The sequence below is a fragment of the Amblyomma mixtum genome, chromosome 7 (assembly GCF_055824585.1).
Source record: "Amblyomma mixtum isolate Tamu chromosome 7, ASM5582458v1, whole genome shotgun sequence".
NCBI lineage: Eukaryota > Metazoa > Arthropoda > Arachnida > Ixodida > Ixodidae > Amblyomma > Amblyomma mixtum.
In genome coordinates, this window is record NC_143018.1 from 149,314,071 (window position 1) to 149,341,569 (window position 27,499).

A 27,499-nucleotide genomic window follows, 5' to 3' on the forward strand; every position below is an offset into this window, starting at 1 on the left:
TTGACAGATTACAAGGAATAATAACTTATTTTCTAAGTGATTTAGCAACGATTTACAATCCACTAACCACACGCTTCCAACGCTAATAAATAAGCTATAGGGGAACAGGAGCGATGTGAGAAAACTGTCACAAAAAAGTTGACAAGATTTTTACTCTGATCACATATTTACTTTACTCTGATGACACATTTGTATTTTCTTTTTGTTGTTTGAAAGATTTCTTTTTTGCGTCTTTATTGTGAACAGTGTTCGTGTCTTTGCTACTTCAGTTGTCTGTAAACGCGATTAATTTATTTATGCAAGTTGTACACGAGTATTTCTGAGCATCCTGTAAACACAATGTCATTCGTCTGAAAACATGCGCACAGATTTTTCCCAAATGTGGCACCGGATGAGCGCGAAACGCCCTGGCGGCCAAACAGGGGCGGTCGCCCCGTCCAGCTGCTGTAGCAGCAGCTTTTTGCGGCTGCCCCCCTTTGTAGAACAGATCAAATAAATGATTCGAAATGCTGGCCGCTGCAAAGAGTTAAACACAGGTGATTAAAATGCGATCCGCATAACGTGGTCACATCCTTTCCCTCTTTGCAGACTCCTGACTTAAAGTTGAGCATCTACATCTGCGACCTGTACGCCTTCAGCAGGTAAGCGTTCCTGCACTTTTTACGCTGCTTTCATTTTTGCTCTGATAATGCGCGGCTTCGTGTGACATTCGCGTACCAGCCAGGCACAATGCCAGACGTAGCACTTCAGAGCAAGCATTTTCTCCCCTGCCAGCCCCATACCCGGCTTCCTTTTCGTTGGTCCCTGAGTAGCGCGCTAAACGTCGGATGTAATGGTTGCTCCTAGAAGCGCATCCATGTATACTTCGCATGCATTCTACATCAAAATCGCCACTTACGAGCAACAAGGCACTCTCAAGTGAAGCACTCATAATTACGATTTCCATAATTCCCTACGTTTTCCGTCTGGCGCCAAAGAAAACCCAATAAAACATGCGGTGTCTAAGAGACTGCAGCAGCAACGCACACAGAAATCTGCACACACATACAGAAGACGTCATGTATTTCATATGGAAGTGAAGAAAAAAGCACACGGAAAGGATATGAAAATCGTAAGGATGGATCATAAGCATGGATCATATGCACCGCTCAGATGAAGCTTTTCAGTTCGCCTCCGCGCGTTAAGCGCTGTCTGTAATGGTCCACCAGAAGGCGACGTTAAACTCTGCAGCTCTGCGGAGTGGTCCTGGCACCAGGTGATGTTCTTGCGAACTGTATTCTTATTAATGCGTTTGCATTTGAACACTTCAGAGCATGAAAACCCGGCGGCGGCGTTTCGGCGGTGGCCAGCGTGTGAGAAAGCAGAAAGAAAAACGGAATTACAGTAATGCATATACAATCATGATTAGAACCGGTGTCGGCGCGAAAGAATCAGCTTCTCTGGCCGCTACTTCAGACCATTCCTCCATTGGTGAAGCCTTTCACCCCGCCTCTTGTACTGCCAGCCTATTGCTCTGTTCTTTAAAAATCGTCGTCTTTATGAACATTCATCCTTCTCAAGCGCTAGAACACGCGGGCACTTCGACACAAAAAAAAAATGGGCAAGGAACCGTAAACTCAAAGTTATCAATAAAGTGCCATGGCATGGCAGGACGGACGGCTGGAGGGACGGACGGACTGACGGTCGGATGCCTGAGTTGTCGCCAGAAGGGCCGCTGTTTCGCCCGAAACGCCGAAGCTTGTGAAGCGCCCGTGCTGTCCTCATTTTTGCGCGTTTCTTCGTAGCGATGAAACTCGCGGTATTATCGGTTAAAAATAATCCCGGCGTTAAATAAATAAAATAAGGGTGTCATTGAAGCCATACTTTCTGATTTCTTTTGGCTCTTCATGGTCATTTAGTCATGCAGTTTTTTGGTACGGGGGTGACGTTGCGTCGCCTCGATGTGCTGTTTCTTCGATGTTGTGTGCAACGATGTGTACCTGTGTTAGCTTTCCCACGCCTTCTGCTTTATCTGGTCACGTGGGTCTTGGATGGCATTATAAAAGCTGCTCGTTTCTCTGAATAAATGGGTTGGTAGTCAGCGCCAGTCCTGTCCACTTCTTCGTTTGTCCCTGTCTTTTCGCGCTGCATTCTTTAACCATGATCACTGACCAACAAGCCCAAACAGCCACTTTAGTTCCTTAAGGAACTAAAGGCACCGGTTCCTGACGTGATGAATCCAAGGGGATGGGTGGCAATTAGCATAGCAGTTTCATGGTTGGAAAGATGAAGCAGCAGAAGTCTTCTGTCATTCCTGACCGCACAAACCTCAATCTGCAAGCATTTCACGTGGAATGGAATCGGTTGATGAAAACACGATCGGTCACCGGCACGCCAGCATAGCGTCGATATTCCGGTGAAGCAGGAAAACAATCCCAGCGCGAAGTAAAGGAAGTGCTTTATGAAAGCCATGCTCTCATCAAGGCCATCGTGCCCGCTGAAGGGGATGCAGTAAAGCCAGTGCTTTAAGTAGACGCCGGTCGATGACGTCTTGAATTCATGGAGAAGGGTGGCCGTTAGCATAGCCGTTTCATGGTTGGAACGCTGAATCAGTAGAAATCTTGCGCAATCGCTGATCGCACGAAGGTCAATCTGCGTAGATGGCACACGGAAGGGAATAGGTTGATGAAAACACGATCGGTCACCGGCACACCAGCATAGCGTCGATATTGCGGTGAAGCAGAAAACGAATCCCTGCGCGATGTAAAGGAAGCGCTTTATGAATTTTCATGTGGAGAAGAAGAAAAAGAAGCCATGCTCTCATCACGGCCATCGTGCCCGCTGAAGGTGAAGCAGTAAAGCCAGTGCTTTAAGTAGACGCCGGTCGGTGACATCTTTTACCTCTTAGTCCTTTTATCATTATTTTCGTAATGCTGTAGCTTGATAGTGCATGCACCTGTCATGAATTCATTCGAGCTGTGTAATGACTCGCCAAGCATGTGAGGTGTTCCTTCGCTGTGTTCCCTGTCTGACAGTGTATCACGTGGTCCAGAAAAATTGTATAAATTCTGTGCTGCTGGTGTTTTCATGCAGTAATGATTTCGTAGTCAGCGCCCGTCCTGTGTTTCGTGTTCCTTCTCGTCCTCGTTTCGTCCCTTAGCGAAAAAGAGGATGTGCTAAAAATGCATTTCAAACGTATTGTATTAATTTCATATTTATTTCGCATTTTTTTGTCCCTATGCTTAAACTGCAATACTAATGCTTTCTAAGTATACTAGGAATAATATTTTAAATGTTCTTAAAAATACGTGAAAAGTACATTTTTGCCCGCTTAGCATATTTATAATGCATTAAAAATATAATAAAAATATACATTAGAAATATACTAAAAATGTACATTTAATACATTAAAAATATGTTTACTCGGGCTTAAAAAAAAGTCTACTGGGCGGCTCCATGGAATGACATGGGTTAATTCTTCAACTGGAGAACAAATCGTACACGGGTATTAATCAACAGGAGTCTGATATTATAAGGTCACGTGATTGAATGGGAACGGCAGATACCTACACACAGCATACCAAGACGACAGCGACAAGGCAAACAAATCCTACGACAAGCGCTATACTTGGCTTGCTGTATATATACCCAGCGAAAACGACGCACTATTTTGCACGGTGAGGCCTTTTTTTGCGCAAATACTGTGGGCTGCCAAATTATCGCAGAAGTACCCTACTGGTCGCGTTCGAATCTGCGGTTAATAGAGAACGGAATTGCTAGTTGAAACTTGCGTCAGGCACAGGTCAGGAGTCGAACTGTCAACCAACAGATACATGGGTGTGTATGGCAGCCGGTCTGCCCTTCCAGACGGGGTCCTTTCCGCTGGCTTATTCGGACCCAGAAGTACCCAAGGCGCTTTTGCTGGTATAATGCTATCACGTTCTCACACGGAAATGTTGGAATGACATTGAGTGGAATGACATTCGAGAATAGGAATGACATTCGAGAATAGGAATGACATTCGGACTCGACGGACTGCCGCGGTGCTGCACGACACTTTCGAAACGCATTCGAAAGCCTCAGCTCGTTTTCAGCGTACAGCGACGACGACGACGGCGGTCACACTAGTCCGACAACGACAGTATATATCACGCTGAACAACAGCATGTAATTATAGTGAAATATCTAGTTTACTATAATATGATTCTAGAGGGACACGTTTTTCAGGCCAACGACACCGACGAATCCGGTCGGCGGACGGTCAGCCTTGTCGGCGGCTGAGCGAGAGCACGGTGATGAGGCGGCGGTGTGTATATGCTCGCGCTTCTAAATGAGCGAAACGAACGGCTATATTTCACGTGTGCACACCTGAACACTCACCAGCGATAAGCGCTTGCCAGATCAATTTCAGTCGACGACGGCTCTGTTGCCTTCCGCGACGACTAGGCCCAGCGATTTCGCAGGGTTGGATCTGTGATTTCGGCGGTTGTGAAGAGCGAATCACAAGCTTTAGCGAATGCAAATGGTAACCAGTTGTAGTTTTGGCAACAGTGACCTGAAATCAACTATTGCTTACATCGCAGGGCACGCGTACGATGAACGGGAATCGCCGGTGTGACCCAGACTGCCGAGCCGTGCTTTACGGCCAGCAGCAGTCGTCGCCGTCGCTAGCTTGTGGATAACAGTCGCCAGACATACTTCTGGATAAAGTAATTTAAAAAAAAGTACTGATCACGTCGGAGAAAGCCGGGACAAGAAGCGAGAAGCGCCAGTCCTGCGCGATGCCAACAACCCGGCTTTCTCAGGCGTGCGATCGCATCATCGCTTCCCACACATTGTCGCACTGCTTAAACAAGTACGAGTACAACCAGTAAAAAAGAAAACATTGTTTAATAGAACGAAAGCGCAGATTGCGTTTTATGTTATGTAAACAAGCGATGTAAACAACAGTATGAGTGCAGTCGTCCTCATCGGCGCACTCCCGGGGAAATTTCATGCTGACGTGGTTAATATTCATTGGCGTAATATTATCTTCAAGCACTCCCTTAGACAGAACACGTGTAGCATCGTTAGATGACATTCGGTTGGAAGGCATTCGAAGCGCCCGTGTAGCAGGGGTATAAGTGGTGATCACCTTCCTGCTAGAAGTTACCATAAACGAAAGGATGACAGGAAAGGGAAAGTTTTCACTCTTCGCTGAAACGTCATTTCGAGCCTTAGATTGTTCCACGGTAGCTTGAAGTGTAATGCAAATATGTTTACGCGGACAACCCATTTGTTAGAATTTAAATATATTTCAGACGGATTAATTGCGTATTTACGAAAGTACCCTTTAAATAGATGGCCAGCACCAAAATGCGATCCCGAAACTCGATTTTGAGCATTAGATTGTTCAACGACAGCTTGTAGTGCGCTGCAAACATGCTAATGCGGACTGCCAATTTGCTAGAATTTCAGTGTTACTTGGACGAATTAATTGCGTATTTACGGAAGTACACTTCAAAGACATTGACGACAAGCAAATGCCATTTCCCGAAACGCGATTTCGAGCACTCGACTGTTCAACGGCAGCTAGAAGTGTGCAAATACGTTTAAAAGGACTGCCCGTTTGTTATAATTGAAGTATATTTCGAATGAATTAATTTCATATTTACGAAAGTTCACTTTTAATACATTGACAAGATGCTAAAACTGCATACATATACGTTTACAAGGGCTGCCCGTTTTCTAGGATTGAAGTATACTTTCGATGAATTAATTTCATATTTTCGAAAATACGCTTTTAATACACTGACAAGATGCTAAAACTGCATACATATTTTTTCACGTATTTGAAAAGTGCTCGAAGTATGCTTTAAGTGAGGTATTTTTGGCACATTTTAAAAATATATTTCGAATACCAAGCATGAAATTTCAGGAACGTATTTCCTACATATTTTTAGTGCATTCATGAATACAAAATATGTTTAAAATACAATTTAAATAGCCCACCGTATATTCCAAACGTATTAGTTTTTGCTAAGGGGTAGCGCTGTTGTGAATCTGTTTATTAAGCATGAACCAACTAGTCCACACCAGAATCCTGTTAGAATGTAAGAACAGTTCAAAACTCAATGGAAATGAAACGAAACCCGTACACTTTCACCCCAAAACAAATTATTCGAGTTATCCTTTTTGGTAGTCAGTGACAGTTCAATAGAAGTTAACAAATGGTCGGTCGGTCGGTCGGTCGGTCGGTCGGTCGGTCGGTCGGTCGGTCGGTCGGTCGGTCGGTCGGTCGGTCGGTCGGTCGGTCGGTCGGTCGGTCGGTCGGTCGGTCGGTCGGTCGGTCGGTCGGTCGGTCGGTCGGTCGGTCGGTCGGTCGGTCGGTCGGTCGGTCGGTCGGTCGGTCGGTCGGTCGGTCGGTCGGTCGGTCGGTCGGTCGGTCGGTCGGTCGGTCGGTCGGTCGGTCGGTCGGTCGGTCGGTCGGTCGGTCGGTCGGTCGGTCGGTCGGTCGGTCGGTCGGTCGGTCGGTCGGTCGGTCGGTCGGTCGGTCGGTCGGTCGGTCGGTCGGTCGGTCGGTCGGTCGGTCGGTCGGTCGGTCGGTCGGTCGGTCGGTCGGTCGGTCGGTCGGTCGGTCGGTCGGTCGGTCGGTCGGTCGGTCGGTCGGTCGGTCGGTCGGTCGGTCGGTCGGTCGGTCGGTCGGTCGGTCGGTCGGTCGGTCGGTCGGTCGGTCGGTCGGTCGGTCGGTCGGTCGGTCGGTCGGTCGGTCGGTCGGTCGGTCGGTCGGTCGGTCGGTCGGTCGGTCGGTCGGTCGGTCGGTCGGTCGGTCGGTCGGTCGGTCGGTCGGTCGGTCGGTCGGTCGGTCGGTCGGTCGGTCGGTCGGTCGGTCGGTCGGTCGGTCGGTCGGTCGGTCGGTCGGTCGGTCGGTCGGTCGGTCGGTCGGTCGGTCGGTCGGTCGGTCGGTCGGTCGGTCGGTCGGTCGGTCGGTCGGTCGGTCGGTCGGTCGGTCGGTCGGTCGGTCGGTCGGTCGGTCGGTCGGTCGGTCGGTCGGTCGGTCGGTCGGTCGGTCGGTCGGTCGGTCGGTCGGTCGGTCGGTCGGTCGGTCGGTCGGTCGGTCGGTCGGTCGGTCGGTCGGTCGGTCGGTCGGTCGGTCGGTCGGTCGGTCGGTCGGTCGGTCGGTCGGTCGGTCGGTCGGTCGGTCGGTCGGTCGGTCGGTCGGTCGGTCGGTCGGTCGGTCGGTCGGTCGGTCGGTCGGTCGGTCGGTCGGTCGGTCGGTCGGTCGGTCGGTCGGTCGGTCGGTCGGTCGGTCGGTCGGTCGGTCGGTCGGTCGGTCGGTCGGTCGGTCGGTCGGTCGGTCGGTCGGTCGGTCGGTCGGTCGGTCGGTCGGTCGGTCGGTCGGTCGGTCGGTCGGTCGGTCGGTCGGTCGGTCGGTCGGTCGGTCGGTCGGTCGGTCGGTCGGTCGGTCGGTCGGTCGGTCGGTCGGTCGGTCGGTCGGTCGGTCGGTCGGTCGGTCGGTCGGTCGGTCGGTCGGTCGGTCGGTCGGTCGGTCGGTCGGTCGGTCGGTCGGTCGGTCGGTCGGTCGGTCGGTCGGTCGGTCGGTCGGTCGGTCGGTCGGTCGGTCGGTCGGTCGGTCGGTCGGTCGGTCGGTCGGTCGGTCGGTCGGTCGGTCGGTCGGTCGGTCGGTCGGTCGGTCGGTCGGTCGGTCGGTCGGTCGGTCGGTCGGTCGGTCGGTCGGTCGGTCGGTCGGTCGGTCGGTCGGTCGGTCGGTCGGTCGGTCGGTCGGTCGGTCGGTCGGTCGGTCGGTCGGTCGGTCGGTCGGTCGGTCGGTCGGTCGGTTTATGGGGTTTAACGTCCCAAAGCGACTAAGGCTATGAGAGACGCCGTAGTGGAGGGCTCCGGAAATTTCGACCACCTGGGGTTCTTTAACGTGCACTCACATCGCACAGTACACGGACCTCTAGAATTTCTTCTCCAAAGAAATTCCAGCCGCCGCGGCCGGGATCGAACCCGCATCTTTTGGGTCAGCAGCCGAGCACCATAGCCACTGAGCCACCGCGGCGGCAGAAGTTAACAAATGTGTCAAAACATTAGACGTCTATATTTCGGAGAATATGGCACGGGATGCACATGTAGAATACTTAGCCACTAAGCTCTCACGCACGATATGTGTTGTGTTGGGTTTTATGACTCATATGCAGCTAGGGCCATCATGCGCCAAGCTCAAGGTATAGACTAAGTTTTCCGTAGAATTTTCAGAAATGTGAAACATCATCTGTTGTGTAGATGGCCTAAGAAGATTGTGCTAGCTAGTAATAACCGAGGAAAATAAATTTAGAATTGGCTAATGTTAAAAGCCTTAGAGAAGGTCAGGTAGTCTCTGCGAGTAGCCTTGGTTGGGTTAGAACCTTGAGGGTCCTGATCAGTTAAATAAAAACCTCAGCTTTCTTCGCATGATTCGGAAAGTGGCTGAGGTGTATCATCTAATAAAGTGAACCAATGGATCAAAATTTACAGTTTTCCAAGTGTGCCTACTTCTTTTAAATAAAAAAGGAAGGTATGTTAGCAATGGCATTATCATCTCGAAACAGTGCTGGGTGAAAAGGAATGCACTCATTATAAAATTCTGTAAAGTTATTTTTCTTAGCTTTTCCAGTTTCAAGTTTCACACAAGAGAATCAAATGTGGTGGTTTGTACCTTCATCTCCGCATTCTTTCCAAACAGGTTTGTTTTGTTTTGTTAGCAGGAAGTTATGCGTAAGGTGAGTGTGGCCTATTCGAAGACCCCGGAGAGTCACTTCGTAATAGGGGAGTAATTACTCATTGACGTCCACCCGAGCGCAGCCATACGGCTACAAAGGAAAGCTATTCAGCTTTCTCAGAAACTTCGCAGTTAAAGAAAAATTCCTCCTGGTCCAGGGTTCGAACCCGGGACCACCGCTTCACCGGAGCAGTCGCTCTACCAATTGAGCCAACCGGGACGTCAAGCTTATGGTAGGGCGAGAGCGAGAGTAGGGCGAGAGTTGAAGCGTTCGTGATGCTCACATGTCTTTCACTCACCTAAACCGGCCTTACCAAGTGCAGTTAATTATTCGCTTCGCTGTCCCAAACCGACTGCCATTTTTTTCCTTAATTTCTGTTGTACTAATTACAGCAATCCTTAAAGGGTATATTTACATTTTTGTTTGAGCCGTCGCGGTGGCTCAATGGTTATGGTGCTCGGCTGCTGACCCGAAAGACGCGGGTTCGATCCCGGCCGCGGCGGTTGAATTTCTTTGGAGGAGAAATTCTAGAGGCCCGTGTACTGTGCGATGTCAGTGCACGTTTAAGAACCCCAGGTGGTCGAAAATATCCGGAGCCCTCCACTACGGCGGAGAGCTGTTTCTAGGGTGGAGAGCTTAAGGGGTCTGTGCAGATTATACTGTTTGTGAGGCGCTCGTTTAATATTTTTACTGTGGCCACCCAGGCTGCGTAAAATTTTGCGGTCAAGAATGTTACGTACAAAAACAAATAACTGTACAAAAAATAACTGCACCATGATGAAGTGCAAAATAAGAACATTCGGGGATGAACGTTTTGGAAGCTAAGTTGCGCCGTATGAGCAGCGTAACGCAGCATCAAACGGGAGCGGAACCTCACTTGTGGATACCGTCGCTCACAGTTTCTCGCTGCGCGCGCAGCTCGAAGTAAGCAACGCGGAGTACGGCGATGTTGAAATATAGAAGGCTGATGTCCGGGTTTTCCGCGATGCAGCCCTCTGGCTGAGCCGCGACGATGCGGTCTACCTCACGGCAGAACACAAACACCGGCTCCTCAAAGTTCGACAGAACTTGGCACTGTCCACAGCTGCACCTGACGCAACTGCGAAGTTACGGTGTAAAACGGAAAAAAAATCTGACTGGGTACGCTTCGCTTATTAAGGGTTAAGGTGTATTAAAACGGAATAGAAATAAATCATAAGTGCAATCAATCAATAAGAAATACGTGAGTATAAGTACACTAGTTTGGCAGCGGAGCTGGAAAAAGGGCATACATCAAATTGAAACCTATTAGTATAGTTTGCTGCAATGCTTAAGTTATACAGTACTTGGCGGGAATGATTTTTCGGACAAAAGAAAACAAAGGCATAAAACAACAAAGCGTAAGAGCGTGAGAGAGAACACAAGGACATCAGATGCCTATGGGCAGATGCAGAGATTATAAATCGAGATGAACAATTCGACCGCTTGCTGTTGGAGTGGGAAACAGAAAATGAGATTAACGCAACCTTACGTATGGCATGAAGCTGAACATTTTCATGAGAGATTCATTTTTTATACAGCGCAACAAAGACGGGACGTGGAAACTGAGGGGTAAAGACAAACAGGCGCTGTGCAAGAAATGAAAATAAAAATAAAAGACCGGCAGTGGTTCCATATGCGCACAGCATGTCCTATGGGCTCAAAAAAGTTGCAGGCAGATATGGCGTTGATGTCGTGTTTTCTGCCCCGAAGAAATTAGGCAGGATGTGCAAACAGGTAAGGCAGAGGCAGGAGGGAAACAAAAGGGCTTGTCAGGTGCGCCATGTTTCCCCTTATGTACCTTGCGAGGTAGGGGTAGTATACCAAATTCCCTTCTCGCGTGGCGCCACATATATTGGCCAAACAGGAAGATGCATCAACAAGCGACTCATGGAACATGAGAACACCAGAAAAAAAGACCCCCTGTCACACGTGGCGGTCCACTGCAGAAAGTGCAAATGTAAACATGAAAAAGATTACGAAAAAAAATCACAAGGAGACCCTCTCGCTAAATGCGCATTTTGTTGCAAGAAGTGCAAATGTACCCCCGACTATAAGAACACCAACATCATGTTCCCCATAGTGATAAGATGACGCGAGAAGTTATTGAAGCTTTTCTTGTACGTGAGAAGGGTGCAACGTGCATTAGTTGCCCATCGGTAGCCCTTTCCGAAGGGGAGATTGGGTATCTGGCGTCCCATGTGCCATGAGTTGACTATAGTGGCGATTAATCTTTCCTAACTCTGTCTATATATTTGTGTGTTTTTTTCAATAAACCCAGTCAGCGCCTGTTTGTCTTTACCCCTCAGTTTCCACGTCCCGTCTTTGTTGCGCTGTTTCAAAAATGAATACGTACCAACTTGCCCAAATTTCTGCTTTATTCATAAGAGATGTTCTTTAAGTAAAGAGCAGAAAGCGGGCTGCGAACGTGCTGATTTTACTGCTAGTGGTAATGAATTCCAGGTTTTTATGGCGGAGAAAAAAAAGCAGTTTGTTTTTCATAGTTTCTGTTCAATTTTCGTAGTAACATATTGATTTCTTCAGTGAATCGAGTGTTCTTACTATTGGCGAGGAAATTATATGACCTAACCTAACATTAAGGAGGTATTTTCACGACAGAATGCTTAGGTCATATTAAAGACGTGAAGCAGAGAATGTGTATGGGCTGAAATATATCATCATCATCATCATTTATTGAACCCTTAAAGATCCCGTCTGGGACATTACATGAGGGGGGGGGGGGAAGACAGTGGTGTGAAACGGTCATACAAAGGCATGTAAACATAAAAAAGCATAACAAAAAATAACAAGTTTGACGTGAAATTAGCGTCAGGTAATTTAAATAGTACAGAATATATAAGGCAAAACAGTAGTATATAAAATTAAACATTAAAATGTACGGAAATTAAATAAGTGGGAAAACACTTGTGGTGGGGGGGTGTCGCAATGACACAAGCAGTTCAAATTGCAGGCAGAGCAGAGCGAGGGAAGTAGCTATAGTTGGTTCAAGTGGCCTCTTATTAGCTGCCTAAATCTGGTGGGATTAGTTTCGATGACAACGGTTTCAGGAAGATTGTTCCATTCCTCTGTGGCGATGGGAAGGAAAGATTTGTTGAAAGCGTTGGATGAACCTTGCAACCGCTGAATGCTGAGGGAGTTGAATAATCAGCGAGATGAGCGTAAGGGAGCAGATAACAAAGTTACGCGTAGTGCAGGGAAGTTAAAGTATAGTTTGCGTAAAAGACAAAGAATTGATACTTTTCTGCGGAGTGCTAATGGTTCAAGGCCGATAGACAATTTTAGGTTGGTAACGCTGTGTCGAGACGAATACTGCGACGTTATGAAGCGCGCTGCCCGATTCTGGATAGCTTCGAGCAGTTGTATTAAGTAAGCCTGGTGAGGGTTCCACATTGCTGAGGCATATTCCATTTTAGCGCGAATGAATGTTTTGTATGCTTGTTGTCTGATAATTAGAAGCGCTTGATTTTGAAGATGAGAAATACATGACAAGAGGCATGAATAGGTTTTATCACATGATGATATGCAATAATTAAGCTGACTGTTAATGAGGCATAAGAGAACATGGCGTTGAAAGAAATGTTTTTATTAACACCCTTGTTCCAAACGAAATTTTTTTACTGATAGATTTGGTGTGTAGGTTAACTTTTAGATGACAGTCAAGCGTGATGTCGAAAAATGTAACGGATTCCGAGGCAGGAGTAATACGATCTGCGAGTAAACGCGTGAGCTAATGATAACTTGCTTTTGGTGGGAGCGGAATACCATGAAAGTGTTTTTTGTCGGGTTAAGTTATAGCAAAGTATTTTCACACCATAAAACAATATTCTGTTAGCCCATGCTTAATTTCTTTATTAGACGTGTGAAATTCCTATCCTGAGCAAATATTTTATCGTCCGCCTAAAGTACACATCTTGTGATAGGGTGCAAAGATGAGTCATTGATGTAAATGAAAAAAGAAGTAGACTTGAAATGGAACCTTGTGGTACTCGTCAATTGAAATTTAAAATGTTAGACTAGGCAACTTGTATGCGGTCTTCGAGATAACTGCGTAAAAGAGCTGAGGAGGTCCACAGATGCTGAGGGATTCTAATTTAGTGTAAAGTCTAGTGTGGTTAATTGCCTCAAATGCTTTCGTTAAATCTAAGAAAACAGCACCGGCAGAAAGCCTATATCTATATATCGTTTAGTTCTGTTTGTGAATTCCATTAATTCCAGCTCTGCGGAGTAATTAGAGCGGAGTCTAAATTGCTCATCTGATAACAGTTTGAATTTGAGGAGATAGTTCATTTTGCGATTGAGGATTAGCTTTTCTATTACTTCACTAAAGAAAGGTAACAATGCAGTTGCAATGCAAAAATCTCTCGTTAGTCTAGCGTTCAGACGATAAAGGAAAAATATAATTTATTATCACAACTCATAGCCCCGCCGCGGTGGCTCAGTGGTTACGGCGCTCGGCTGCTGACCCGAAAGACGCGGGTTTGATCCCGGCCGCGGCGGCCGAATTTCGATGAAGGCGAAATTCTAGAGGCCCGTGTGCTGTGCGATGTCAGTGCACGTTAAAGAACTCCAGGCGGTCGAAATTTCCGGAGCCCTTCACTACGGCGTCCCTCATAGCCTGAGTCACTTTGGGACGTCAAACCCCAATAAACCAATAAACCAATCACAACTCACGGCGGTAGGCGACATAGCTGCTTCCAGCTTTTAAAGGTTGCTTTCGCGCACCTTGCAGTGATATGCTTAGGAGAAGGAAGAGGGAAACGCCTGGGGCTAGTTAGTGTTGAACGAGCCTCAATATTACCAAAAGCACTTCTCGGCGTGTTCGCTAGTGAACGTACCAATACGCTGTTCAGCACTACAATCTACGAGAACTACTGTATAATTGCAGAATTCGCATATGTCCGCATGCACCAGTCGTGACGGCGGCATGGCGATGACTGCTCCTGCACTTTCTCTTCGGCGCTTGGACATTCTTGATGTCCGCTCACTCCAGCCGCTTCAGCCCTGAAAAGCATCCCAAGCTTTGTGGCGCTGAGGCGCAGGCCGGAGTTCTCTGCGAGAATTTCGTTGTCTGGTTCTGGAACGGGATCCAGCGTAACGCCTCCAACACACCGGTGTAAACGTAAACGAAGCAGTAGCGACGATCGGTAGTTGACTTCCAAGGGAACAGGACCATAAGAGGAGGCGGCAGAAAGTTAGGTGGACGGATCGGATTCAGAAGTTTCAGGGGATAGGGTGGCCGCAGCTAGAACAGGACAGGGTTAATTGGAGAGGTATACGCGACACCGCCTTTGTCCTGTAGTGGGCGTGGTAAGGCTGGCATGAACTGCAAAGAATATACTTTAACAGGAGTTTTAGAAGTTGGAAAACGACAAGAAACAAAACGTACGTGTGGCCGCCACCGAAAGTTTTGGCGAGCAAACTTCGCTGATGTCAAAACAGTTTTCACTGCTCCATCAGGCTAGGGCATGAACTTCCAAACAGTGATCACGGAGTTATTTTCGGCCGTGACTTATCAATTTTGTATTGAAAAGCGAGTAATAAGTGGTCCATTGTTATGTCCTATTTTCTCAGGAACCAACATGTCCTCTGGTGCTGCATAAAGATCAACATAGCCAGAGCCGGTACTTCAGTAAAACACACTCCGGGGCATGTTGGTTCATAGCTGGCAAGAATTAAAGCGCGACAAGACGGCACAAAGTAGGATAAAAAAGCGACAGGACAATGTGCTATTTTGATCAACAACGTGAACTGAAAAGATATATCCGACGGACTCGTTGTCACTCAAAAATTCCCTAATATGAAGGCTGTTTGTCACAGAGAACGGATCATCTACTACCAAGGTATTGAGCTCTTTCAAAAGGTATTGGTTAACCAAGTTCTGCCAGGCGCCCCTTTCATAAATATGCACCTAAAAGGTACAAGTTCTTTATGGGTTTTGGCGGTAAAGAACACATCCAAATTATTACTCTTATATTCACAAATACCGTTTGAGAGCTTCAGCAAACCCAGCTCCTGGCACAAAGAAAAGGCTTGACTTTTTACCTTCCCTGGTTTCAGTTCTGTCGCCTTGAAATTTTGGTGAATGGCCTCACTCGCTTTTTCAATGAGCATGCCCGCCGGCATGGCGACAAACCCTCCTTCTTTGTCGGCATGCATGGGCCGAAGTTCATGGTTCCTGAAAAATTTCACAACACGCTTCGTTGGCGATCTAGGGCGGCGTCCGGCTTTGGGAGGGAGGGTCTTAGAATGATTTTTTACTACCAGCAAAAAATTGTACGTGGCCATCCTTGGTGTGCATTCAAGGCAAAGCGACTCCTGCCCCTCTCAGGGCCTAAGAAGAGCCGCCTTCCACCGCAGGGAATGCGCTGGGGTCATGGACATCGTGTGGGACCGAGGCGGCCTGGTGTCCGTGGCGGAGAATGACAGGCGCCGGTGAGAGGAAGGGTGCGCGCCCTTCCCACATGCGCACACAGCGCCGCCTTTGCTTGCAGGTACATCGCCCTCATGAAGTCGCTGCTGGCGCGGGATTGCTCCTACGCCCTGTACGCCACGGAGTACGACGACGCCGACTTTGCAGGTATCAGTCGGCCGTCACCCCTTCCCTTCGAACGCGCCAAAGGAATGGCGTATTCCTATAGAAGAACTGCACATTGGGCTAGTTGGTGTAGATTCATAGTGATGGCTCAACAGCGCAGACACACACACAGACCAAGAAGGAGGAGGAGGAGCGCGGGTGTCTTGTCTCCTTCTCGGTCTGTGTGTGTGTTTGCGCTGTTGAACCATCATTATGAGTATTCCTAGTCTATGTGGATTCCCATATTTCGCCGAGTGTTAATTACCGCCCATGCAGAAATTACTTCAGTTCACTTAAAGCCCCCACATTGGGGGCATTACATAAGTGGTGGCAGCAAAATAATAATTGGATATGATTGCGTACATGTTAAAATTGAACTGATTATTTAAACAAAATACGATGGGCAGGCGATGGCCGCAACGTCATAAAAAAAAGCCGTTCCAGTCTATTGCAGTGCGAAGGAAAGATGTAGTTGAAAATCTGCCGGTGCGGGCGCGTTGGAAAGAAGCTATAGTGAATGGCGGGTGCGACGGGTTTTGCTGGCTGGCGGTCTGCTGTAGGGTGGTTCGCCGAGGAAATTTAAAAAATTTAGAGACGAATTCCTCGATCCGTAAGAAAACGCTACGTTTTATTATGGCTAGTTTTGGCAGTAAACGCTTTTGGGAACATTAGCTTTTTAGCTAAATCCAGAAAAAGAGCGACAGTCTGTAAATTTAGGTCGAGGTTAGAATGCGCATCATGAAGAGAGGTGGCCGCTTCTGTTTCCCATGGCAAACTATTGCGAAACCCGAGCTGTGAGGGATGAAAGAAGTTGTTAGTGTCAGGAAAGTCCATGATTTGAGAATAGATGACGCGTTTCATGACTTTGGAAGCTGCGCTAAATAATCATATCGGACGGTTATTAAATGGGGTTTCTTTGTTACCTTATTTAAAAACCGGAATGACCTTTCCCACTTCCCAGTCACCAGAGATGCACCCTGTAGAATGCGACTGTGACCAAAAATAAAGATAAGTACACTGCAGGAATGCTGTAAGTATTGCGCAATACTTTCGAGTTAATTAAATCGCCGCCGGCTAGTAATGAACCATTAAGGTGTACAACGAGCGAGGAAATGCCAGCTTCCGCAACGGCGATGGCAGCTATATTGGACTGTATATTAGAAGCGGAAGTAGGAAGTGGGAGACAGATGAAAAGGCACTGTTAAAAATTTATGCGCACTCATTTTCATTAGGGTCTTCTCCAGACTGTTTAATACGAGCGACGATATGTGTCGGGTCATGATTTATTACCGGCCAACATTTTTTTAGGATTGACAGTCAATGCTTTTGGAAGGTCATAGTGAAGGAAAGAATGTTTGGCATTGCGGATTGCAGTCCGGTACGCGTGTGCGGCTGCATAGTATTTTTCCCGCGCGCAAGCGTTGCTTTGCTTTCGTTTCGCCGCACGGAAAAGACGTTTCTTCTTAATGCCGATTCATTTTATTATTTTAAGCTTCTGGCGGTCCGCGTAGAAACTTATTTTTTTAGATATATCTGTTCTTAAAGAGGCACCAATTATCATTTACTGTCTGATAGTGAAAAGACACCTTCGAATGTTGTGCGATATTGGCTCAATGCATGATTAATGGCTTCGTTTGGTTTAGTGTGGTTTATTGGGGTTTAACGTCCCGAAGCAACTCGGGCTATGAGGGACGCCGTAGTGAAGGGCTCCGGAAATTTAGACCCTCCGCGATTCTTTAACGGGCACTGACATCGCACAGCACACGGGCCTCTAGAATTTCGTCTTCATCTAAATTCGGCCGACGCGGCCGGGATCGAACCCAGGTCTGTCGGGACAGCAGCCGAGCGCCGTAACCACTGGGCCACCGCGGCGGGTATTGATGGCTTCATAGTTACCTTTGTCGTATCGACGAATTATTTTAATTTTGGCGTTGTGGTGGCTGGAATCCAAAGATTGTATGGATTATTTTACGGTCACTGATTTTGCGCAGACGAGTTATAGATGAGAGAGCTTCGGAGTGGGTAATTAGGATTAGGTCTAGGATGTTTGAACATCCTCCTGAAACGCGGGTGAGCTTAGGAATACCTCGATAGTCATTTGCTTCCCTGTTGCCTACTGCTGTCTTTGTCTGCCAGTTGATCTCTGGAAAATTGAAAGGTCCAAAGAGAATGGCATGTGATTTCGGGTACTTTTTCGATAACTGGCAGATCTCATCGTTAAGTTTTCCAGAAAAATCAGAGCTGGTTTTTGGGGCTCTGTAACAAACACGTAGCTGTACGGTTTAAGGCGCAGTGCGACAAACTAGCTCTGACGGAATGTCAATAGCTGTACATGAAAACGTTTTGTTGACTTCAATGAGGACACCTCTGCCTAGTGCAGATGTGCGATCTTTCCAAAATAGGCTAAACTTTGGGTAAACAACAAGAAATTTATTTTCAGTGATGGCATGAGTGAGCCATGTTTGCGTAAGTACCCGCAGGTTATTGGCAGATGAGCATAGAAGATTGGAGATGATTTCACGCTTCGCAAGAAAACTGCGTATATTAGTGAAAATTGCCCAGAAAGAAAGATTAGGCTGAGGGGCGGCAGGTACCCGAGCGGGCGGAAGCTATTGCTTGAACAACCACTCTGATATATGTTTTTGTTAAAGTTCGTCTTGGCTCGTCGAAGATAAGCGGTCGGGTGCCAACGAACAAGATCCTGTATCGCAAAGACAAGCGATTAGTTTTGCTCTTGGCATAGGTAACTAGGTGCTTGCGCACTTTCCGAACAGACGCGAAAAATATCCGCCAACGAAATACTTAGCGTATGTGAGATTGCTGCCATTAGCAAACATGTCTTCTTTCGTTTTGAAGAGCGTTAATTTTAGAATAAGTGACCAGTATCGTGGTGCCCTATACAGCGAGTGCGGTATATTGTTTTGGGATCAAGGGTGATGTCCAAGAGATCGGAGCCATGGCGAATTATGAGTTTTTTCTGCGTCGGGCCCCCGGTACAGATGGGTCTGGGCCCGGAATGCTGCAAAATGCCAGATTGTTTTGACGCGTTTGTTTCTGTTTGTCGTCCATACGATCCTCGAGGTCACACATCTGGCGAGTCACCTGAGCGGTGCTAGTGCTTATTTCTTCTAACTCTGTGTGTAGTGGCTGTATGGTTTGGTAATGACCTTCATGCTCGTCAAGGGTTTCCTTAGGTCAGAAAGAAGCTTATCTCTTGTTAGTAACTGGTTTTCCAGGTTTTAACTTCCGGAATTGATGTCGATTGGCCGGCGGACAATTTTTGCAGCTCCATAACCACCGTGTCAAGTGGGGAGGGCCAAGGTTAGTCTCTCTGTCGTTGGACAACAAGTGTAAGGAAGAAATTACATCAGCACACTCAGTGGCAATGACAAGACAACATTGCAGGCTAGGCGGCTGGGTCAGAAAATAGTCACTATATTTCATAGCGTAAAGACAACATGGCTTACTAACTCACATAACTAGACAGAAGGGCTAAGGCCCAAACTCTGAAAGCTTCCTTTCCTTGGAAGTCTTCCTTACCTCATGTGAGGCCTCCTTACCGCGAACTTCCGATGGAGGAGGCCAGCTTACTCTGAAAGCTCCCCTCGCCTCACCTCAAGTGAGGAACGCACGCCGCGCGTCTGGGTGTGAGGATACCGTCGTAAGCTTCACGCAAACGTCCTTATTCAATGAAAAAAAAAATTGCTCGTCACGTAATTTTTAAATTGATTACTAATACAGAGGCGCATTAACACTTTCTTGCATTTCTCTTTAATAAACATGAAAAATCGACAAAGACGACCGCAGCTTCATGCGGTCTAGCAACACTGCTAAGCCTGTTTTGGAGACGCTGGACGAAAGTGGTAGCCCTGCGACGTGACTTTGTGCGACCGCATCGGACCGCTGCAGACAACGAAACGACCATGCCTGGCAAAGCATACTTTACACAAGAGGAAAAGGACCTTCTCAGGGACCTCATTCGAATACACAGCACAGTCGAGTGCAAACGCACTGACGCCGTCTCGTTAAGTGCCAAAGCGAAGGCGTGGGAAAGACTTTGCACTGACTTCAACAGCAGGCCGTTCGTACGCACCCGAGAACCCAAACAGCTAAGGAAGCTATGGGACAACCTGAAGCAGAAATGGAAGCGCGCGAAAGCGAAGCAAACCCGTGATGTAATGAGAACAGGTATGTACATTTCACTTGCTTTTTAAGAGCCACCAGTACCAAGCCTATTTTGTTTACAGGAGGCGGCCCACAGCCACCACCTATGGACGAGGGGCTGGCACAGATCGAAGCCGTTGTGCCTCATCTCAGCGTCCGGATACCGAATCGGTTTGATAGCGACCGCCCGCTCGACTCTCCAAACCAAAGCGTTTCGGGCATCCTGATCGGAATGCTGCGCGACAGCGGACCAGATGACAGCGATGATGGTGCGTAAATTCGTTGCGAAGTCCTCTATTTAACGAGGCAGACTGCTCGTGAGTGCTCGCATTACATCGCCCAGGGTGCACTAAAATTTGTCCTGTGAAAATCGTGAACGCAGCATAGCAAGCTTTTAGCATGTATGTGCACGATAAATCAGTGCGACTGTATTGATATCTGCATGAACCCATCTAAAATTGGCGCAAAGAAAAGCACTGAGAAACAGCGAGAACGGACAGGACAGGAGCCCCTGTCCGTCCTCCCTTTGTTTTTCAGTGCTTTTCTGTGTGCCATTTTTAGATGGATCGTTACTAACTAGCCCAATTTTCTGCTTTACCAATCTGCATGATCCCCGCAGGGAGGCGTCTGCAGCATGCAGACGTTGGTGAGTGGCGACACCACGGGGTTAAGCCGAGCATCCGCAAGGACATCCCCGCAGGGGGATGATGGTGAACAATGCGTCACCACGGACCCGAGCATCCGCGCTTAGCCGTGCGTGGCATCGCCGTGTCCGGGGAAAAGGGGATCCTGGTGGTTGAGCCGATGCCGAGCGTTTGGACCCTTAAGGCCCCTCGGCGGAGGCAACACACCACTTTGGCCCCAGCTTCCTGCAGACGGCACCTCCGGCCTGACCCAACCGGAGGAAATTGGCAGTCGCCTTTTCCTGTCCTCCCCTCTATCTTTCACTTTTCTATTCCCTTTCTTACAACTTTCCTGTATCCTCCTCTCTTCGTTTTTTTCCTCTTTTTCCTGGCGGCGAGGGTTAACCGTGTGTGACCAACTACCCTGAGTTGAGTCATATTAGGTTATAGTTAAGGTGTACAGCTGGCGTGGGCAGGACTTTCTTTCAAGTACCTGTCGCGTCCCCTTGTTGGACTCCATGGTGGGTGGCTGGCACCATGACCGAAAAACTAAATTTTTTTATGGCTCCCCCCCTTTCAAAACTTGATCGCTCTCTCAAGAGAGGGCGGACCGAAGCAGATGACTTTTTCCAGAAAAGAAAAGTATCCTTTCCAAAATTTCATGTCATTCACAGTAAAGCAGAAGAAACGCAAGCAAGGATAATATCCCCATTCCCGGTCTCAAAACGCTTGACGGATGCCTTAGGCCTTGGCTACAAGGTGTCAAAAATGGCCAGTGGCGACTTACTTCTTGAACTGCGCGACAGCATACAACACTCAAAAGTTGCAACAATTGTATCCATTGGGGACATCCCTGTCTCTGTGACCCCACATCGGTCTCTCAATACTGTACGAGGCGTCATCTCAGAAATAGATTTTGTCCACCTTTCTGAAAAGGAAATGCTCGAAGGACTTACTGGCCAAGAAGTGATAGATGTCCACCGGATCAAGATCCGGAAGGATGGCAAAGAAATGGACACCAAACACCTGATCTTGATTGAAGAAGCGTAGCTTGTTGGGCCAGTTGGTGCATGGTATGTAGAAACCAGCGAAAAAGACGCATTCACAAGGAGGAGAAGTACACAGGACAACGCTGGAAACACAACTGAAAATTCTTTACTTCGCCAACATCAGAACAGGGCGCACATGCGCGAGAGCACCACAAATGCTATCAAAACAGAAAAACACAAAACTGATTAAGCGAGCGAAGAAACATGTGGCAACCTATGTCCCATTCATGAAAGTGTACTCTTTTGCCGTGAACCTGACAGAGCTGTCGCTGACGCATTCAGTACCTAACTGCTTGATTTTAAAAGGTTCTAAGATTTCTCGCTCTATCTGTGTTTTGCCGCGGCCGATGATTTTGACATTATAGAACAGAGGGGTGCAGTCTTTGCAGTGGTTGCAGTGTCTTGGAAGATTTGCTGTGTTGCCTGGCTGCAGCGAAGTGCGGTGCTGCCTCATATGGTCGTCGACGCATTGACCCGTTTGACCTATGTAGGCCTTACCACAGGACAGTGGGAGCGAGTAAACAACATCGGTTGTGCATTTGGTGAACATGCTCTGGTGTTTAACATTACATTTCTTTTTTGTGCTGATTTTTGAGATACGTGAACAAAGTGACGACAGTTTGGTGGGCGCAGAAAAGACTACCTTAACACCGTATTTCTTGGCTACCTTCTTAACGTTATGTGAGACTTTATGCAGGTATGGCATTACAGCAGGTCTGGATTCCTCACTAGGCGTTTCATCTCTTTTCTATTGTGACTTAAATTTACTGGTCAAGGTCTCAGCAATAGAAACGAGGACGTCCTCAGGGTAGCCCGCTGACCTCAAGCGGTCAAGTTGCTCTTTTGCATACTGTGTGCACAAGACCTGCGCAGAGCATTACCGAGGCAAAGGTTGGCAATGCCTCTCTTCACAAGTTTGGAATGTGAGGAGGAGTAGGGCAGCAGGCTTTTCTTAGCGCAACTTGACCGCTTGAGGTCAGCGGGCTACCCTGAGGACGTCCTCGTTTCTATTGCTGAGACCTTGACCAGTAAATTTAAGTCACAATACAAAAGAGATGAAACGCCTAGTGAGGAATCCAGACCTGCTGTAATGCCATACCTGCATAAAGTCTCACATAACGTTAAGAAGGTAGCCAAGAAATACGGTGTTAAGGTAGTCTTTTCTGCGCCCACCAAACTGTCGTCACTTTGTTCACGTATCTCAAAAATCAGCACAAAAAAGAAATGTAATGTTAAACACCAGAGCATGTTCACCAAATGCACAACCGATGTTGTTTACTCGCTCCCACTGTCCTGTGGTAAGGCCTACATAGGTCAAACGGGTCAATGCGTCAACGACCGTATGAGGCAGCACCGCACTTCGCTGCAGCCAGGCAACACAGCAAATCTTCCAAGACACTGCAACCACTGCAAAGACTGCACCCCTCTGTTCTATAATGTCAAAATCATCGGCCGCGGCAAAACACAGATAGAACGAGAAATCTTAGAAGCTTTTAAAATCAAGCAGTTAGGTACTGAATGCGTCAGCGACAGCTCTGTCAGGTTCACGGCAAAAGAGTACACTTTCATGAATGGGACATAGGTTGCCACATGTTTCTTCGCTCGCTTAATCAGTTTTGTGTTTTGCTGTTTTGATAGCATTTGTGGTGCTCTCGCGCATGTGCGCCCTGTTCTGATATTGGCGAAGTAAAGAATTTTCAGTTGTGTTTCCAGCGTTGTCCTGTGTACTTCTCCTCCTTGTGAATGCGTCTTTTTCGCTGGTTTCTACATACCTGATCTTGACATTCAACATGAGCACATTGCCTGAATCCATTGAAGTAGGCTACCTGAAAATAAATGTAAGACCGTATATTCCCAACCCACGCAGATGTTTTAACTGCCAGAGATTTGGCCACGGCTCACAGAGTTGTCGCGGCCGCAAAACTTGCGCAAAATGCTCTTCGAAGGACCACCAATCCGAAGAATGTGTTGCTAACCCACGGTGTGCAAACTGTGAAGGCGACCATGCTGCCTACTCCAGGGCTTGTCCGTCCTGGAAGAAAGAGAAAGAAATCATTACTCTTAAGACTACAGAAAACATTTCTTTCAAAGAAGCAAGAAGACGATACTCACAGACAAACAAATTCTCCTTCACTGCAAAAACAAACTTCGCCGATGTGGTGCGTGGGCGCGGCGCACCACACCAGGCTTCGGCACCCGTCCAGGTCACACGTAGTGAGCCTGGGGCGGGGCCATCCGCGCCGTCTGGTGGAGTAGCTCAGGCTGCTCCGCCTACCCCAAAGGAGGGGACGCAGACCCCCGGGTCGGCGGGCCCAAAGACCTCTTCCCACAGGTCGAGGTCTAACTCAAAAATCAATGTGCCTCCTGTACGGTCGTCCAGTGCCTCTACAGAGGCGATGGACACGACCCCGGGCAGCCCCTCGCCGTCCACGTCGGATGGTCGGCGGAGCTCCCTGGATCGGTCAAAAAAAGACAGGCCCCGAGTCACGGGGCCATAAACAACTTGATCTAGTTTTTCAATCAATACAAACACAAAACTAAGATGGCTTTCATAATACAATGGAATTGTAGAGGACTTCTAGATAATTACAGTGACATAAAAGACATACTAGCAGCACACGCTCCTATCGCCTTATGTCTACAAGAGACCAGTTTAGGTCCTCGTCACACTAATTTGCTAAAGAGATATACTGTCTTCCGTCGTGACCGAGAGGGCGCGGGCAGACTTTCAGTAGGCGTAGCCATTATTGTGCAACCCGGAGTTCCGGCTCGAGAGCTCACACTGAAAACTAGTTTCGAAGCCGTAGCAGCCACTGTAGTTGCTTACAAAACCATTACATTATGTTCCATATATCTTCAACCGCACCTCGCAGTAACACAGCATGAATTAGTGAACCTTTTAGAACAGCTGCCAGAGCCATACGTGGTAGTGGGAGATTTTAACTCACACTCTTGTTTTTGGGGCAGTGATAAAACCGATAGCAGGGGTCATGTCGTTGAGGATTTTATACTATCTAATAATATTTGTCTACTAAACACCGGTAAGCCCACCTATTGCTGTCCTAGCTCAGGAAAAATGAGTGTTTTAGATTTGTCTTTTAGTTCTCCATCAGTTTTTAGCGATTTTAAATGGGATGTTTTAGACAACCCCTATGGGAGCGATCATCTGCCTGTTGAAATCAGCCTGCCATCCCCACCATCAATCATCCCGAGCAAACCTCGCCGTTGGAAGTTACACTTGGCTGACTGGGTACTGTTCAGAGAAAATGCCAGTCTAGAAAAACTTTTTTCGGATGATCTGGGCGTTGACGAACTGAATAATATGTTTACAACATGTATAATTACTGCAGCGCGGTTATCTATTCCTCAGTCCTCGGGCGTAGTGAGACAGAATCATAAGACATGGTACTCACAAGAATGTAAAACAGCAAAAAAAGAACAAAATAAAGCATGGGGAATTTTCCGTAGATACCCAACATACGAAAACCTTGTAAATTTCAAAAAGGCAAGAGCCAAAGCAAGGCATATCCGTAGAAACGCTGAAAAAGCATCATGGAAAGACTACGTATCATTTATAAATAGTTCTATCACATCAAAGAAAATGTGGGAGCAAGTGCACAAAATAAATGGCAGCTATTCCCCCTTCACAATACCTTTTCTCACTTCCCCAGGTACACAAACAAGTATTGAAGAGCAGGCAGACGTTCTAGCAGAACATTTTTCTACAATTTCTAGTTCAGCGCATTACACGGAGTCATTTCTGAAGTACAGAAACATGGCTGAAAAACAAAGACTTCCAACTAGTGGCACTTCGAATGAGCCGTATAATAACTTAATTACACTCGAAGAAATCCATGCAGTACTATCAGCCGGAAAAAGACAGCACCCGGCCCTGATGAAATACATTATGAGATGCTGTCACACCTTTCCGAAGCCTCGGTAGAAGCACTTTTACAATTCTTCAACAAAATATGGAAACTGGGAAAAATACCAGATGCTTGGAAAGAAGCAGTTATTGTGCCATTCCTCAAACCCGGAAAGCCCCCAACCTCTGCTGGTAGCTACAGACCCATAGCCCTCACAAGTTGCCTCGCCAAATCTTTCGAAAGTGTATTGAATATTAGGTTAATGCTTATTCTCAAATCCCGTGAACTTCTTGACGTCCATCAATGTGGCTTTAAAAAAGGATGTTCAACAACTGACCATCTCGTCCGTCTTGAAAATACAGTACGCGAAGCATTCATACACAAAAAACATTGTCTGGCAGTCTTCTTTGACATGGAAAAGGCTTGCGACACTACCTGGAGGTTCGGGATTCTCCGCGACCTAGCAGACCTCGGTATTCGTGGAAGGATGCTTAACTGCTTGAAAGATTTCCTATCTAACCGTTCATTTAAAGTACGTCTGGGTTCAACACTTTCCAAAAAATTTGTTCAAGAGAATGGCGTACCACAAGGGTGTATTTTAAGTACTACGCTTTTTGTAGCAAAAATGAATTCTATAGCAAAAATAATTCCTACAACCGTGATGTACTCGGTATATGCTGACGACCTTCAAATTGCATGTATTTCATCCAGCTTAGCAACCTGTGAGAGAAAGATACAACTCACATTAAACAGAATAGCTACTTGGGCAGACAGAAACGGGTTTAAGTTCTCCCCACAAAAAAACAGTAGCAGTGCTTTGCTCACTCAGAAGAGGCTTGCAGAATGACCCCATCCTACACCTAAATGAAACAATGATACCAATAAAGCACGAACATAAATTTTTAGGCGTAACATTTGATAAAAGACTGACATTCCTGCCGCACATTAACAAACTGAAAAAGAAAGCCTCCAAATCTCTAAACATACTCAAGGTGCTCTCTAGGAAACATTGGGGCTCTGATAGAACATGTCTTCTGCACATATATCGCTCGTTGGTACGTTCTTCCTTAGATTATGGGTGCATCGTATACGGCTCAGCAAGACCATCATACTTAAAAAAATTAGATCCAGTACATAACTCAGGCCTACGCCTCTCATGTGGCGCATACAGGACATCTCCCATAGCAAGCCTATATGCAGAAACAAATGAACCCTCACTAGAAATCAGAAGAGCTTCTTTAATGTGTGCATATGTCTTTAAAGTAAGATCTCAACCAAAACATATCTGCTATCCAGCTGTAACGAGATGTCCTTCTAGAACAATATTCACCAACAAACCTCATGCAATCCGGCCACTGGTCCTGCGTTTCGAAGATATATGCCAGAACCTCAATATACAGGACACGTTGCCTGACATTGCCCAAAGACGGGATGCACTACCTCCATGGTACAATTTTCCTGAAGTTTGCGACTTCACACTGACACAGTTCCGTAAAAAGAAAACTCCACAACAACATATCATACAAGAATTTCTTGCACTAAAAGAAAAATACAATAGCTTTTCAGAATTTTATACTGATGGTTCGAAAACAGATGTTTATGTAGGAAGCGCAGTAGTACAAGAGAATTGGGAGGAAACAGTAAGACTTCCACAGTGTGCATCTGTTTTCACTGCCGAATGTTACGCCGTATGTGTTGCCATAGAAAAAATAGTAAACGAGAACCTCAAGAACAGTATCATTTATACAGACTCCCTAAGCGTACTTAAGCTCTCCACTCTAAAAATGCAATCACTCCTCTACTTGGGGACATTATACACAACATAGTGATATCCACAGCTAAAGGACAAAACATAAAACTACGTTGGGTCCCGAGTCATGTCGGGATAAAAGGTAACGAGAGAGCAGATTTATGCGCAGCCCAAGCTCGTGACAAGCAAATTAAAAATGTCAGTGTGCCGTATCGAGACTGCATAAACTTAGTAAATCTTAAAGCAAGGCAAAAATGGCAATCTGCTTGGAACAGCGAAAAAAACAATAAACTACATTTGGTAAAACCAGTTTTAGGAGAATGGAAGTCGTGTGTACACCAGGAACGTTTTAAAGAAGTCATTATCTGCCGTCTCCGTATAGGTCACACGCACCTTACACACAACTTTCTGCTCACGAAACAAGATAAACCAGTTTGTGCATGTGGAGGTCAACTTACAGTTAACCACATTTTATTTTCATGTTCCAAACTCGAAAAACTGAGGAAAAAGTGCTTTTCACTGTTTTATAATCAATCCATCCCCTTTCATCCCGCGTTACACATAGGCGAAAATGCAATTGTGGACATATCTTGTGTTTTTACGTTTTTAACTGCAGCAGGTTTTCTCAACAAAATATAAATCATGACCCACAGCTTCACATGATGTCCCTCAGCCATTTCCTCACTCGTGAAGAAAAGGCTGAGGCTTTTACTT

At 46.9% G+C, this 27,499-nt stretch overlaps 1 protein-coding gene across 1 annotated transcript in view; it reads left to right on the top strand.

The window, feature by feature from the left end:
* The window catches only part of LOC149337831 (putative thiopurine S-methyltransferase), a 142,783-nt gene that overhangs the window by 26,846 nt on the left and 88,438 nt on the right, over positions 1–27,499 (top strand). Inside the window, exons 4-6 of the mRNA XM_089554960.1 lie at positions 589–641; positions 15,117–15,191; positions 15,251–15,336. Coding sequence (XP_089411086.1) covers positions 589–641; positions 15,117–15,191; positions 15,251–15,336 — 214 coding nt within the window. The remainder of the gene's footprint in view (positions 1–588; positions 642–15,116; positions 15,192–15,250; positions 15,337–27,499) is intronic.